Raw genomic sequence first — 13,727 nt, forward strand, 5'->3', positions numbered from 1 at the left:
GTCAACTGCCAGCGACTGATGCTTCCTGCGGGCGGGAAAAATTTCACGACTGCGCTTGAGTGTCACCTCTACATCTACACTGAAGAAAGTCTCCTGCGCTTCATTGGTTTACGCGGGAAAAAATAAGGTTCAATACTTTTCGAATACACCTCGTATATTCGTTCACAAAAATCTCGAGGTGGAAGGTAATAATCACTTTGACCAATGAAAAAACAAAACAGACAAATATAATGACTGTATTTCAAGTAAGTTACAAACATGCAAAACATAACATTACGTCATTTCGGCGTTAACAGCAAATAATAATATTTTGTATATTACAGGAAAAAAAAAAATATATATTCACCAAATGCAACAACTTTCTTTCGTGTTGTGTTTCAAACTGCACACTACGTATCATTGGAGGATGTGACAGTCTCAACATAATTTAATGCCATATGTTTCACACGTTCAACATTCTCAGGCGTACCATGCAGTTCCTCAAATTGTACAAATTTTTTGAATATCGATTTCATTTTCTTGGCTGGAAGTTTCTGTACAGATGCGCGCTCCAACACTTGCCTGAAAAAAAAAAAAAGCACACTTAATACTTTTGTAATATAAAGGAGAAAACAACCATTCCCCCTCCCCCCTTTGCACACCGTATTCTCTGTAGTAGAGGATTTAATGAAACTTCAACAACGAAAAAAGTACGACTGGACTAAGAATCGAACCTAGTTCCTCGTCTTATAGTATTGGTGTAGTTACAATTGCGCTACCCAATCCACTTCCTGACTTCATATTTTGTCAAGAGTGTACCTAGAACTGAAGCTTTCCTGGTATGATGATGAATATAGTTGTTCTTACGTAATCAGACAGATGAATTCCGCGTCGTTCAACGTTTCGAGAACTAACAACATTGTTCGCGTCTTCAGAGTAAAGTATGGGAAACTAAAAACGGTAACCTTTATTATATAGGTGCTGGCAAGAAGGGGGCAGAGTTTAATTGGTCAATGGCGACTTCCGATCAGCGTCAGTCTGTGGCCTTAATTGTGATTGGCTAGTTGACTAGGTTGGTTAGCAAGCCCTGATTGGTTGTTTTGTATAGGTTTTCTTCCAATGAGAGGAAGCTATGTTTGGGTGAGCTGAAGACCGGTGTCCCTATTGAAATTGCCGCCTTCTTCTAGTATTGCTATTACTTCCTTCATTTTTCTTTCCCAGTAGCTTGAACACTTTGTTATCAACATTGTTTCAGGGAAAGAGATGTTGGGTCTCTCAGTTATGCTATGCTCCGCCAATCCCGATTTTTCTGCTTGCTGTCCCACATTTACATGGAATACGGTACACTCCCGGTGTTTTAAATCATCTTTCACTGAACGTACCACGGCCCTGAGTTTGAGAGATTTATGGATAGGTCTTGCTACGACCAGTGAAAGATGATTTAGAACTTAAGACACCGAGAGTGAACAGTATTCCAGATATAAATGTGGGAAAGCCTATACTGGACAGACAGAACGTACTATTGAATTCGGCGAAAAGAATATTCTGATTACATCAAACGACAGCATGTATGTTCTTTTAACATCTCAATGAATGCAAAGTTACAAATCCCACATTTCAAATATAAACTCAATTTTACCTTGAATGGAATTAGTCTTTCTGCGAGAGATCACAAAACGAATAACTATAATACGAAGACTTACTAAACTGCACTGAGACTAATCCATAGATGAGGTAAATACTCACTCCTTTTCAACAATACATTAGTTGAACGGTCATTGCTCTCAATGAGCCTGCTGCTGTTTCGTAAATAATAAATATATAGATAGACAGATGGCGGAAATGTGCTACCACATGTGGCGCCGTAGCGGCTAAGGTAAGAACTACACGTTACTGAAGTCCACACCGACATGCTTAGCCAACTATACATATTGCTAAGATTTTAACATCAAGCGAAACGCACTGAATGTAGATACTTACCGCTGTATAATACCAGAACTACACTGGGTTTTTAATCCATTAAATTCTATACGGAAAAAATGCTATGATTTTCAACGGACTTTTAAAAAAAATGAAATCTTTAAGTTTTATGTCCCACGGTTATGCCGGTTAGGCTAAAGGAGACGGTGATGATGAGAGATGATTGAAATGGTGCAATGAAGAAAGTGGGAGGAAACGGGAGAACCCCGAGAAAACCCACGAGCACGGTGTTTGTCCACCACAAAGTCCACACGGTGCGAGCTGGGATCGAACCAGGGATCCCAAGCACCGGAGGTGAACGCTCTACCACTGAGCCACCGCGCCCCCAACGGACTTAAAATGTTCATTACTGTATTCGCTATGTCTGTCTGTATCTGTTATTTGCGAATTTTTCAATTTTATGGCCTCCGTTCGATAGAGCATCAAAAACTCTCAAAGAAGTGATGGAATTGTACCGTTCCCGAGATATTGGCCAAGAAAGTTCCGACTTCCGGAGATTTAAGGAGCTATATCTCGGGAACCGTAAGTCATAGATAGATGATATTGGTGTTGATCAATACCAATACCCCAGTTATTGATTCAATAATTACTGCGTCATTAGTTATTAATTTGTCTTTTTAAGTTCGTTCTGGTAATGCACTTCGAACATTCTTAACTTTTTTTTTCGTCATTTGAACGAAGGGAGATCTTTAATTTCACTGATTTTTTCTACAATAAGCCTTCTGATATACCGTCCCTTCGGCATATTCAACACGAGTATTTTAACAACCTTACTGTACTACTATAGAGAAAATGAAACTTGATAAATCATTACCTTGCAGCTTCTATGTCACCTGACTTGACTAACATGTCCACATAAGAAATCCAGACGTCAGTTCTCTTAGGGTATGACGTTAACACATGTTCAAACAGGGTCTGAGCTCTTTCGCGAGATCCCAGTTGGTTTTCCATCAGAGCGAACTGAACAATCACATTCACATCTGAAAAAAATAACATTAATAATAATAATAAACAGAATTATTTGAAATTTTTTTGAGAGAAAAAAAGTAATTTCGGGTGCTTTCAGTAACTGACTAGAATCAAAACCTGGAACTAAATACTGTTCAACCGTCGATACTTATTTATGCAACGTGTATTTTTATTTATTTATTTATGAATATAACTCCAGACACAGTTATGAAGCCATTTTACGTTAGAAATAATTCTACACGACGATGGCAAAACATGATATGTACATTTGCACTGGCAAGCAAATTACAATCTTATGAATTACATTTAAAATAGAAAACAATTATAAATAAACAGCTTACTACTCACCGAAGACCAAATGTTCATCTCAGAAATACTTTCGGAAATTACTATTTGCATCCTCAACTTAGCAGTTCGAAACAGAAAATTAAAAAAAAAAAAAAAAAAAAAAAAAAAGGATGGGGGAGAAACATGGATGGGTAAAAAGCCAGGTTAAAAGGAGTAAAAAAAAAAAAAATAGCCCCATGGTCAGTTTTAGTGTGAGCCACATATAGCTCACATGGCGGTCAATGTGTTAAAATACTTTCAGTTGTCTGATGAATACGGAATACATGTACCTAAATTAGGAATTCTGAATTAAGACATTATTAACTATTTCCAGCCTAAATGCCAGGGTGCCCAGCTACCAGAGCGAAACATCAGAAAATGGTCAAAAAGTGAGAGATCATAGTTTTGTCATCTTCGTATAGAATTACGAATGAAATATGGTTAGTAATAGTACACGGTTAGTAATAGTAATAAACTAGAAACAACAGAATGTGTATATAAACTTTGCTTACTGGAATTCAGGAAAAACTGCAAAACGTCTCACGTCAGAATAGCCGCTTTCAGAATTCCAATCGGGACCGATTATGAAAAAATGAAAATGAAATTTTTAAGTTTTACGTCTCTCACTTATGCCAGCTACGCTAAACGAGACAGCGATGATGAGAAATGAAGGAAATGGTGGAACACCGTGAAAACCCACACACACGGTGTTGGGACCGATTGTGAAGTGAGAACATAACCACTCTGTACGATCCCTCAGTCCTTTATACTATTTAAGTCTTTCTGGAATACTTGTGGCACGGGGATCGAGCCTACTATTAGCATGGGAATTCAATAACTGTTTCGGATGCTGCATTTCTACCAGGATTTGGTTGATTAAGGTTTAACGTCACATTTCAGCACCGAAACTACATGACAGGGGCAGATCCAAGGGAACGGGGGGGGGGAGGCTATAGGGGTATAGGCCCCCTTGACGCTCAGGTGTACACTGGACAAAATGGGTTTCAATCCTGCTTTACACTGGATAAAGCTGGAAACTATGGTTTAGCCCTCCCTTGATCATATCCTGGATCCGCCACTGCTACATGAGATGGGATTTACTTCTCAAAAAGAGATTTTATCCGAGACAAACACCCCGACTAGGAAGAAGGAGCGACTTTAGGGGATCTGAATTTGCAATTACATACAGTGAAAGTGATTTTTGTAGCCATATAAGAGGCTATTAATATTTATTAACGTTTAATAATATAAACACAACAGGAACCACGTGCATTTACTAGCATTAATCAATATGTATCATACTATAGCTAAACGAGTTTAAAGGACTATGTGAAAAAACGGGGCAACCAATCGTTTCTTCACATTACTCGCCTACATTTTCCACCGAAATTGACCAAAATATGACACAATGTCACTATTACAGAAAACACTGATATCTATTTATAAAAAAATTAATATAATAACATTTCGTATCTAATATATCATGTATATTGTAAGAGAATCACTATGTATTCCAAAACATTTTAAGATATTCACTCGACTAGTATCGTTAGTCTGGTTAGAGACAGTCAATTTGTAGCATTACAGTCCTCCTATTGGTCTAGTAGCTAGCGCACACGCGTTCTCACCAACATCCTTAAACTTCCTTTTCCATTTCTGTTGATATTTAGTGTACTTGACTTCGTAGCGTGTATTTGAAAGTATGCTAAATAACCAAAAATAACTACTAATATTTTCCTCCAAATTAAATTCTGTCACTAATGATACTTACGTTCCTTTGCATCTAAACTTTTCAACGCCTTCTGCATAAAATTTCTTGCACTTTCAAGTTGGCCTGTTTTCATGTAAAATTGACCACCTTGAATCCACATATCTTTGTTAAATTTGTACTTTTTCACCATTGCATTTATGACCGATTCGGCTTCCTGAAAAAAATGTTCAATCTAAAGTTAATACAATTTTTGTCATACACAGAGTTTTCACAAAAACATATTACAACCCTTACGATAACACTCCTTAAGGAAAAAGATAATAACAATATTGTACATGAACATTTCAATTGATTAATTGATTTTAATTAGATTTTATGCAATGCCAAGGTTATAAAGGATGAGACTTCTATTTAGTGATCACCAAGGTACGCCGTAACTTGAATCCAGTGCAGTAGATGGCTACACAGATGATAATGAAAGATCCGTCGTACAATGAGCTGGCTCTTTCCTACCATATAATCTCGTCTCCAACAGCTGGATTACAAGGCAATACCAGTGATTCCGGCCTACGTAAGTTTTGAAATGTGGTTTTGGTAATTACACTTTCAATTTAACGAAAAATTATATTTTCAGTTACAGTACAAATCAATAATGTAAATGGAACAGAAAGGATATCTAAGTCACAGTTACAGTACAAATCAATAATGTAAATTGAACAGAAAGGATATCTAAGTCACAGTTACAGTACAAATCAATAATGTAAATGGAACAGAAAGGATATCTAAGTCACAGTTACAGTACAAATCAATAATGTAAATTGAACAGAAAGGATATCTAAGTCACAGTTACAGTACAAATCAATAATGTAAATTGAACAGAAAGGATATCTAAGTCACAGTTACAGTACAAATCAATAATGTAAATGGAACAGAAAGGATATCTAAGTCACAGTTACAGTACAAATCAATAATGTAAATTGAACAGAAAGGATATCTAAGTCACAGTTACAGTACAAATCAATAATGTAAATTGAACAGAAAGGATATCTAAGTCACAGTTACAGTACAAATCAATAATGTAAATGGAACAGAAAGGATATCTAAGTCACAGTTACAGTACAAATCAATAATGTAAATTGAACAGAAAGGATATCTAAGTCACAGTTACAGTACAAATCAATAATGTAAATGGAACAGAAAGGATATCTAAATCACAGTTACAGTACAAATCAATAATATAAATGGAACTGAAAGTATCTATTGTTGTAAGTCTTTCTTTCTTTCGGCCTCCCTGGGCGCCGTCTTCATAGGTTTTGAACGTTTAGTTCCTGGAGCCTTCTCTCTATTTTAGTAAAAACTTTATGGTTGGTATGTAATAGTTCATTATGTTCCTTTTCCAATATTGCAGTCGGAATCACTGAGATACGTATGTTTTACTGAAATACCGTCATTGTAGCTGCTTTATAATTGTTAAAAAAGGTTACATACGACTGTATATACATATTGAATATTGTGTTAGCTAGTAGTAATAGATAATTCCCAGTCATTCCGTTTATTTGAATTAAGGTGGCTTGTTAATCACTAGTTGTATTTTCAGTTGTAGTAATAGTTGCATTAATGTATATATGTAGATATCTTATGTATATTTGTATTATTTGTTTATTTAGTTGTTGATTTTTTTTTTTTTTTTATTTAAGTTATGTTCCTGGATGAATTGTAAAAGTAACTTGATAATGTTCCAATTTCTCGTAGCCACAATCATGTTGATTAAAATAGGTGAAGTATGAAAAAATTTCAGAAGATCTTTTATAAGAACAATTCTTTTTTTTTGTTTTAGCAACTCACATTGGAAAATTAAATGGTTTAGAGTACCTATTTCTTGTCCACACCAAAAAAGGTTTCTTTCTCTTTTTCGTATAACAAATAATTTGTGAGGAGTTAAAGCTGTATTAAAAAGAATACGATGAAATAAGACTATTTTTGAATGTGGCCAAGTTTTTAATGAATCCCAAGTATCTTCTTCCTCGATATAAGTGATATTCCAATAATGGATTCCTGGTCCTTCTCTGCTTTTCTTTTTCCATTGAATGATCAGTTCTCTCCTTTTTGTTCTAATGATAGATTTGAAATTATAAAAAGGAATCTTGATATTGGTATTTATGCCCATAGTAATTGCACTTTTACATAAGGTCTACTACTTCATTACCCTCTATTTGAACATGAGCCTTAGTGTGCAGGAAAATAACGTCAAATTTATTATTTTTTAGAGTGTGATATAATTTTCTAATCAACATTAAGTTCCACAAGTTTTGGGAAGTCTAAGTAATGTTGTTTAAAGCTTTGATGACACTTAATGCATCTGTGCAAATACAAGTACGTTTGATATTTAATTTTTTGATACAGTCACAGTACAAATCAATAATGCAAATGGAACAGAAAGTATCTATTGTTGTAAGTTACAGAAGACTGAACATCGTTCGAAGCATTCCATGATAAGTGAAACCATCGAAGGAGCTCACTGACTAATTTTACATATTTAAACAAATGATTAAATGCAACAGCTGTATTTCACGAATATGAAGAAATTTTCCAATGAATTCAGAAAATTTAACGAGGTGATATAAGGGACACATCGGAACTATATACTGAACTTCCCATGCGATACTCTGCAACTTCGAATTCAATGTACGGTATAAAATGTATTTTAGTACATTTGGGATTATTTACATTTGCATGCTTTCTGACTGAAAATACATATTCCACTATAGCGAAGAAATCACTCATTCTCAGCCATTGTCCGTTAAAAGAAAATATCTTCCGAAGTATTTCCCACCATTTATTATGCATAAAGGAGATAGCATTGTATTTATGTTCCATATAATGTTAAATTAAATCTTACCTTTTGATAGTTCTAATATTTATTTACAGAAATTTCACTAATATAACATCTTAGTATATCTGAACGATACCGGTTAAGTTTTTGTAGTCAATGTTGAATGTCACCAGGTAATGTGAATTAAATTAGAAATCAATGTTTTAACAGTAATATCGCCGATGATGACAGAGAATTCTGTTGACCTGGTAAATAACTATTAGAATGTATTAAGGGGGTGTCTACCCATCACCAGAGGCTTCAGAATCTCCATAAGGTAACATGTAAAATTTAATTCGTAAATATCTTACAAAGTACTGCACTTAGAAACTTGCAATTTTGTATACGGATACCAAAGAGCAATACAAAGAAGGTGGTTATCTCAATTTTAAACTTAATGACTTAGATTAATTGTAATAATTACTTCCGTAATTAGGTAATCACTATTGCAGGTAAAGGATCAAAAGACCACTTTCATACTTCACAAATTACTACAGGTGACATTCTTTGAAGAACACATGCTGAGGAAGGGTGCATTGTGGCAATTTGAACAGCGAAACTCATGTCTATCCCTCCATTTTCATAATCATTTACGCCTTGAGCAGTTTTCCTTACCACTCCCCGCCCCAGACGGCAACTACCTGAATTTGCCTTTTCGATGGAAACTGGAGTGACTCAAGTGTCAACAAAATACTTGCTAGAACAAAGATAATGATCTTTTAAACCTCAGTATCGAACATATGTTTCCGATTGCTTTTCTACATCTTTTTTTCTTCTTTCTTGAAACGGATGGACTCTTCTTCCAAGCAGTAGCTTTCACCTCTCTGCCACTCAAAACTATACAACGAAGAAAAGTCTAAATGTTTCTTATTTACCTATCTTTTGTTTTCTGGAAGGATAGGTTTCATTTCATTTTATATTATTTATCATAGAAAACAGACAGTGCGACGTTTCTGTGGTTAGAATGGATTAATTGTATGCAGGGGTGGCAAAAACCAAGTTTTCCTTGTTTGGTTTTTGAATAACTAGAATTTGGTTTATCTACTCCTTTATATATTTACCATACGTGTGTGTGCACGTGTGTGAGAAAAAAGAAAGAAAAAGTAAAAGAAAAAACTAAAGAACTGCTTGATGGATCATCACCAAATTTGGTCAAAATATAGTCAAGAGTAAGGAATTTTATTTTTCATTAAAACCACCTACCCAAACCGGAAGTGATTTAAATAAACCATTTCTGGTTTGACCTTTGATCACCATAGATCGAAAACGGCAATATGTAGTGAGATCCGGTTTTCTGCTTCGTAAGAATATATTTAATCTCTATTATTAACTCTACTACAACCTACAATGGTTCAAATCAACTATAATTTCTGCTTTCAATAAATATTGATCTATATATAGCAAAAACGGTTAAAAAAAATAGATGAAAACGGTTTCTTCCAATCGAGCAGCTCTCAAGCGTCTCAGGTGTACTTTTCATCTCCTCTTGTGATCTTCAATTGAAAGCTCGGTTTCAATAGTGATCTCCATAGAACAGGAATGAAGCGGGTTTTTGCTTTCTATTCAGCTTTCTAAAAATAACTACTATATTCTGTCTTCCAAAAGATGTGGAAATCAACTACTTCCGATTTTAACTTTGATGGCTATAGAATAAAAACTGTAATAGATAAGAAGCGGTTTTCTGCAATTTATTAGGCGTTCCAAGAATATATTTCGTCTCTAGTCTAATCTCTCTACTAAAACCGGAAGTGGTAGAAATCTACTACAATTTCCAGTTTCAATATTAATTGTGAAAATATCGTACCACAGATACCAAACTCTTTTGCGTGATGTACATGTGGCACTGCTACTTGTTTTTGAACCATTTTCTTTATCTTATGGATAATCGTGGCCTCTATTTTTTTAAATAATAAAATAAGTCAAACTCGAGGCCATATGTAAACTAGTTTTGCAAATGATTTACCAGTAGAGCACAAATTATTTACTAGTCTGCTCATTCATTACTGTTCAAGATTGAATAAGCCAAACCGAGTAGCGTGTCTGAACAAAGGAGTGAGTTAGGGAAGCTAATACATAAGATTATTTGCATGAATAAAACCTACTTTAGATTTGTAATAAGGGATAAGAAATCTTAAACATCTGAGAGGTTATTTGGTTCACACAGTTACAGTTAAGAAATTGATAAGAGAATAAGATAGATTGGGCTAGAGCCAAAGTTGGGATAAAGCGGGAAGTATAAAACACATTTTTGTAATGAAAGTCTTGATTCTGAGCCAAAACAGCTAGTTGACCTTTGACCTCGAGTTAGACCGGTTTGCGGTCACTTCAAGATTGAGACCGAGAACAGTCGAATGAAGGGGCCATGGCTACAAAACTTTTAATTTATTTGGATTACATAAGTAGTAGAAAAATGATCGATCTGGCTCATACTAGAACATACTAGAACAACTCACAAGCCACTGGGAAAATGACCACCGTGCACCGTGAGCCCACGGTCTTTTACGACCTCAAATTTAGGGGTGAATTTAATCCCTTTTATGAGCACTTTTAAGGGGTGTATTCGTTCTCTTTTATGACCACGTTTAAGGGGTGAACTCGTTCCCTTTTACGAGCCCCCCCCCCTGGGAATTGACCACCATACAACGTGAGCCCATGGTCTTTTACAACCTCCATTTTAGGGGTGAACTCGTTCTCTTTTACGACCTCCATTTTAGAGGGTGTACTCGTTCCCTTTTATGAGCATATTTTTCAACCCCTATTTTAACATAACAAAAATGACATAAGAATACGTAACATAGCAGGGTATACTCGTTCTCTTTTACGACCTCCATTTTAGAGGGTGTACTCGTTCCCTTTTATGAGCATATTTTTCAACCCTTATTTTAATTATGAACACATAGAAGAGCAGATAACACATAACACTACGTAACATACAGCAGAGGAGATAACACATAAGAGTACATAACATAACAAGGGTGTACTCGTTCTCTTTTATGAGCATATTTTTCAACCCCTATTTTAATTACGAACACATAGAAGAGAAGATAACAGATAACACTACGTAACATACAGCAGAGGAGATAACACATAAGAGTACGTAACATAACAAGGGTGTATTCATTCCCTTTTATGAGCATATTTTTCAACCTCTATTTTAACATAGGAGATAACACATAAGATTACGAACACATAGAAGAGAAGATAACACATAACACTATTTTAACATAGCAGATAACATATAAGATTACGAGTACATAACATAACAAGGGTGAACTCGTTCTCTTTTATGAGCATATTTTTCAACCCCTATTCTGAACATAGCAGATAACACATAGAAAAGCAGATAACACATAGCACTATTTTAACATAGTAGGTAACATAAAATTACGAACACATATAAGAGCAGAAGACTACATAACATAGCAGGCCTCCATTTTAGGGGTGAACTCGTTCTCTTTTATGAGCATATTTTTCAACCCCTATTCTGAACATAGCAGATAACACATAGAAAAGCAGATAACACATAGCACTATTTTAACATAGTAGGTAACATAAAATTACGAACACATATAAGAGCAGAAGACTACATAACATAGCAGGCCTCCATTTTAGGGGTGAACTCGTTCTCTTTTATGAGCATATTTTTCAACCCTTATTTTAACATAACAGAAATGACATAAGAATACGTAACTCATTCCAACCCTTATTTTAACATAACGAGCAAAGATTACAATCGAATACCCACGGTCTACATATAATCATTTTAGAGGGTGTATTCATTCATTCTCTTTGATGACCATTTTTTCCACCCCTAATTGAAATTACATAGGAGAGCAGATAATACATAAGATTCGTTCCCTTTTATGAGCACTTTTTAGGGGGTGTACTCGTTCCCTTTTATGATTACTTTTTCAACCCCTATTTGAACATTTTAACATAGCAGAAATTTATGAACACATTCTCCACCCCTATTTTAACGTAGCACTGATTTCGTTCCCAACCCTTAATTTAACATAGCAGAAGTGACACAAGCATGTCCCCAAACTACTGACCATCGTGAACAAAGGTCAAACTCGAAAACAAAACAACATATCGAGGTGCTGTTTCCACATTTAGTACAAGTTCCAAAATAATGACCATCGAGGTCAAAGGTCAAAACTCGAAAACGGAGCCACATACTCAGGTGCTGTTTCCACATTTAGTAATTGGTCATCAACTACTACGAGTTCCAAAATAGTGGCCATCGAGGTCAAAGGTCAACATACTTAAAACCTAATTACTCGAAAATGGATCCACATATTGAGGTGCTGTTTCCACATTTAGCAATTGGTCATCAGGTACCACAAGTTCCAAAATAGTGGCCATCGAGGTCAAAGGTCAACATACTTAAAACCAAATAACTCTTAAATGGATCCACATATTGAGGTGCTGTTTCCAAATCTAGTAACTGGTCATCAACTACTACATGTCCAAAAATTAGTGGTCATCAAGGTCAAAGGTCAAAATACTTAAAACCTAATAACTCGAAAACGGAACCACATATTGAGATGTTGTTTCCATATTTAGTAATTGGTCATCAGGTACTACAAGTTCCAAAATAGTGGCCATCGAGGTCAAAGGTCAAAATACTTAAAACCTAATAACTCGAAAACGGAGACACATATTGAGATGGTGTTTCCACATTTAGTAATTGGTCATCAGGTGCTACAAGTTCCAAAATAATGACCATCGAGGTCAAAGGTCAACATACTTAAAACCTAATAACTCGAAAACGGAGACACATATTGAGATGGTGTTTCCACATTTAGTAATTGGTCATCAGGTGCTACAAGTTCCAAAATAATGACCATCGAGGTCAAAGGTCAACATACTTAAAACCTAATAACTCGAAAACGGAGACACATATTGAGGTGCTGTTTCCAAATCTAGTAATAGATCATTAACTAGTACATGTTAAAAAGTACTGACCATCGAGGTTAAAGAACGGAGCCAAATATTGAGATGCTGTTTCCAAATCTAGTAATTGGTCATCAACTACTACGAGTTTCAAAAATAATGGTCATTGAGGTCAAAGGTCAATCTCGTAAATGAAACCACATATTGAGATAACGTTTCCTCATTTAGTAAATTTGTGTGATTTATTCAATTTTGTACAAAGCAGAAAAAAAAGTGAAGAAGGAATAAATTTGAGTGGCTTATTTACTTTTGTAGTAATGAGAAAGAAATCAAAGGAACACAATTTTAACTAGAGCAGAATTTCTGTACCTTTTTGGGCTATTCAAAGCAAGAATTAACAAGAAAGAAAGCAAAGATATGCCATATTAACTAGCTGAGAATTATATGTCATCTTGTATTATTTAAACAAAACGAAGGGCTAAATTTGAGAAAGCGAACATGGACCATTTTACTCAAATTTGGATGGAGTATTTATCTTTGTATGAACCAGAAAAAAAAATGAAGAAGGTTCAATATTTCTATATAATTTTGTACTACCCAAATAAACGAAATTTTATTTTTGTACCAATTACAAGAAAATCAAAGAAGGGTCATTTTATACCTCTTTGTGTTATTCAAATAATAGAGGGAACAAATTTCAGTGGTCTATTTTATTTTTGTACCAATCAGAAGAAAAGCAAAGATATTCCATTTTAACTATTTAAACAAACGAAAAGATAAATTTGAATGACCTATTCAATTTTGTACCAACGAGAAATGCCATTTTGTACTAATCAAATAAACAAAAAAGCCGAGACTTTTATACCATTTTGTACTACTCCAATAAACGAAGGAATACCAACCAGAAAAAAAAAGAAGTGAAGATTAGGTGGATTATTTTCTTTTGTACCAACTAGAAAAGAGAAGAAGAGCTACTTTAACTAGCTCAGAATT

At 34.9% G+C, this 13,727-nt stretch overlaps 1 protein-coding gene across 3 annotated transcripts in view; it reads right to left on the bottom strand.

Moving 5' to 3' along the window:
- Positions 1-220: 220 nt before the first annotated feature.
- Positions 221-13,727, bottom strand: part of LOC145667050 (protein RRP5 homolog) — a 120,220-nt gene continuing 106,713 nt past the window's right edge. For all 3 annotated transcript variants that reach the window (XM_081734749.1, XM_081734747.1, XM_081734748.1), the window contains exons 21-23: positions 5,027-5,180; positions 2,774-2,939; positions 221-561 (exon numbers count right to left, since the gene is read on the bottom strand). In XM_081734749.1, coding sequence (XP_081590875.1) covers positions 390-561; positions 2,774-2,939; positions 5,027-5,180 — 492 coding nt within the window. In that variant the 3' untranslated portion in view covers positions 221-389. The remainder of the gene's footprint in view (positions 562-2,773; positions 2,940-5,026; positions 5,181-13,727) is intronic.

Source organism: Thermobia domestica, chromosome 12 (assembly GCF_964235325.1).
Source record: "Thermobia domestica chromosome 12, izTheDome1.hap1.1, whole genome shotgun sequence".
NCBI classification, from domain to species: Eukaryota; Metazoa; Arthropoda; class Insecta; order Zygentoma; family Lepismatidae; genus Thermobia; species Thermobia domestica.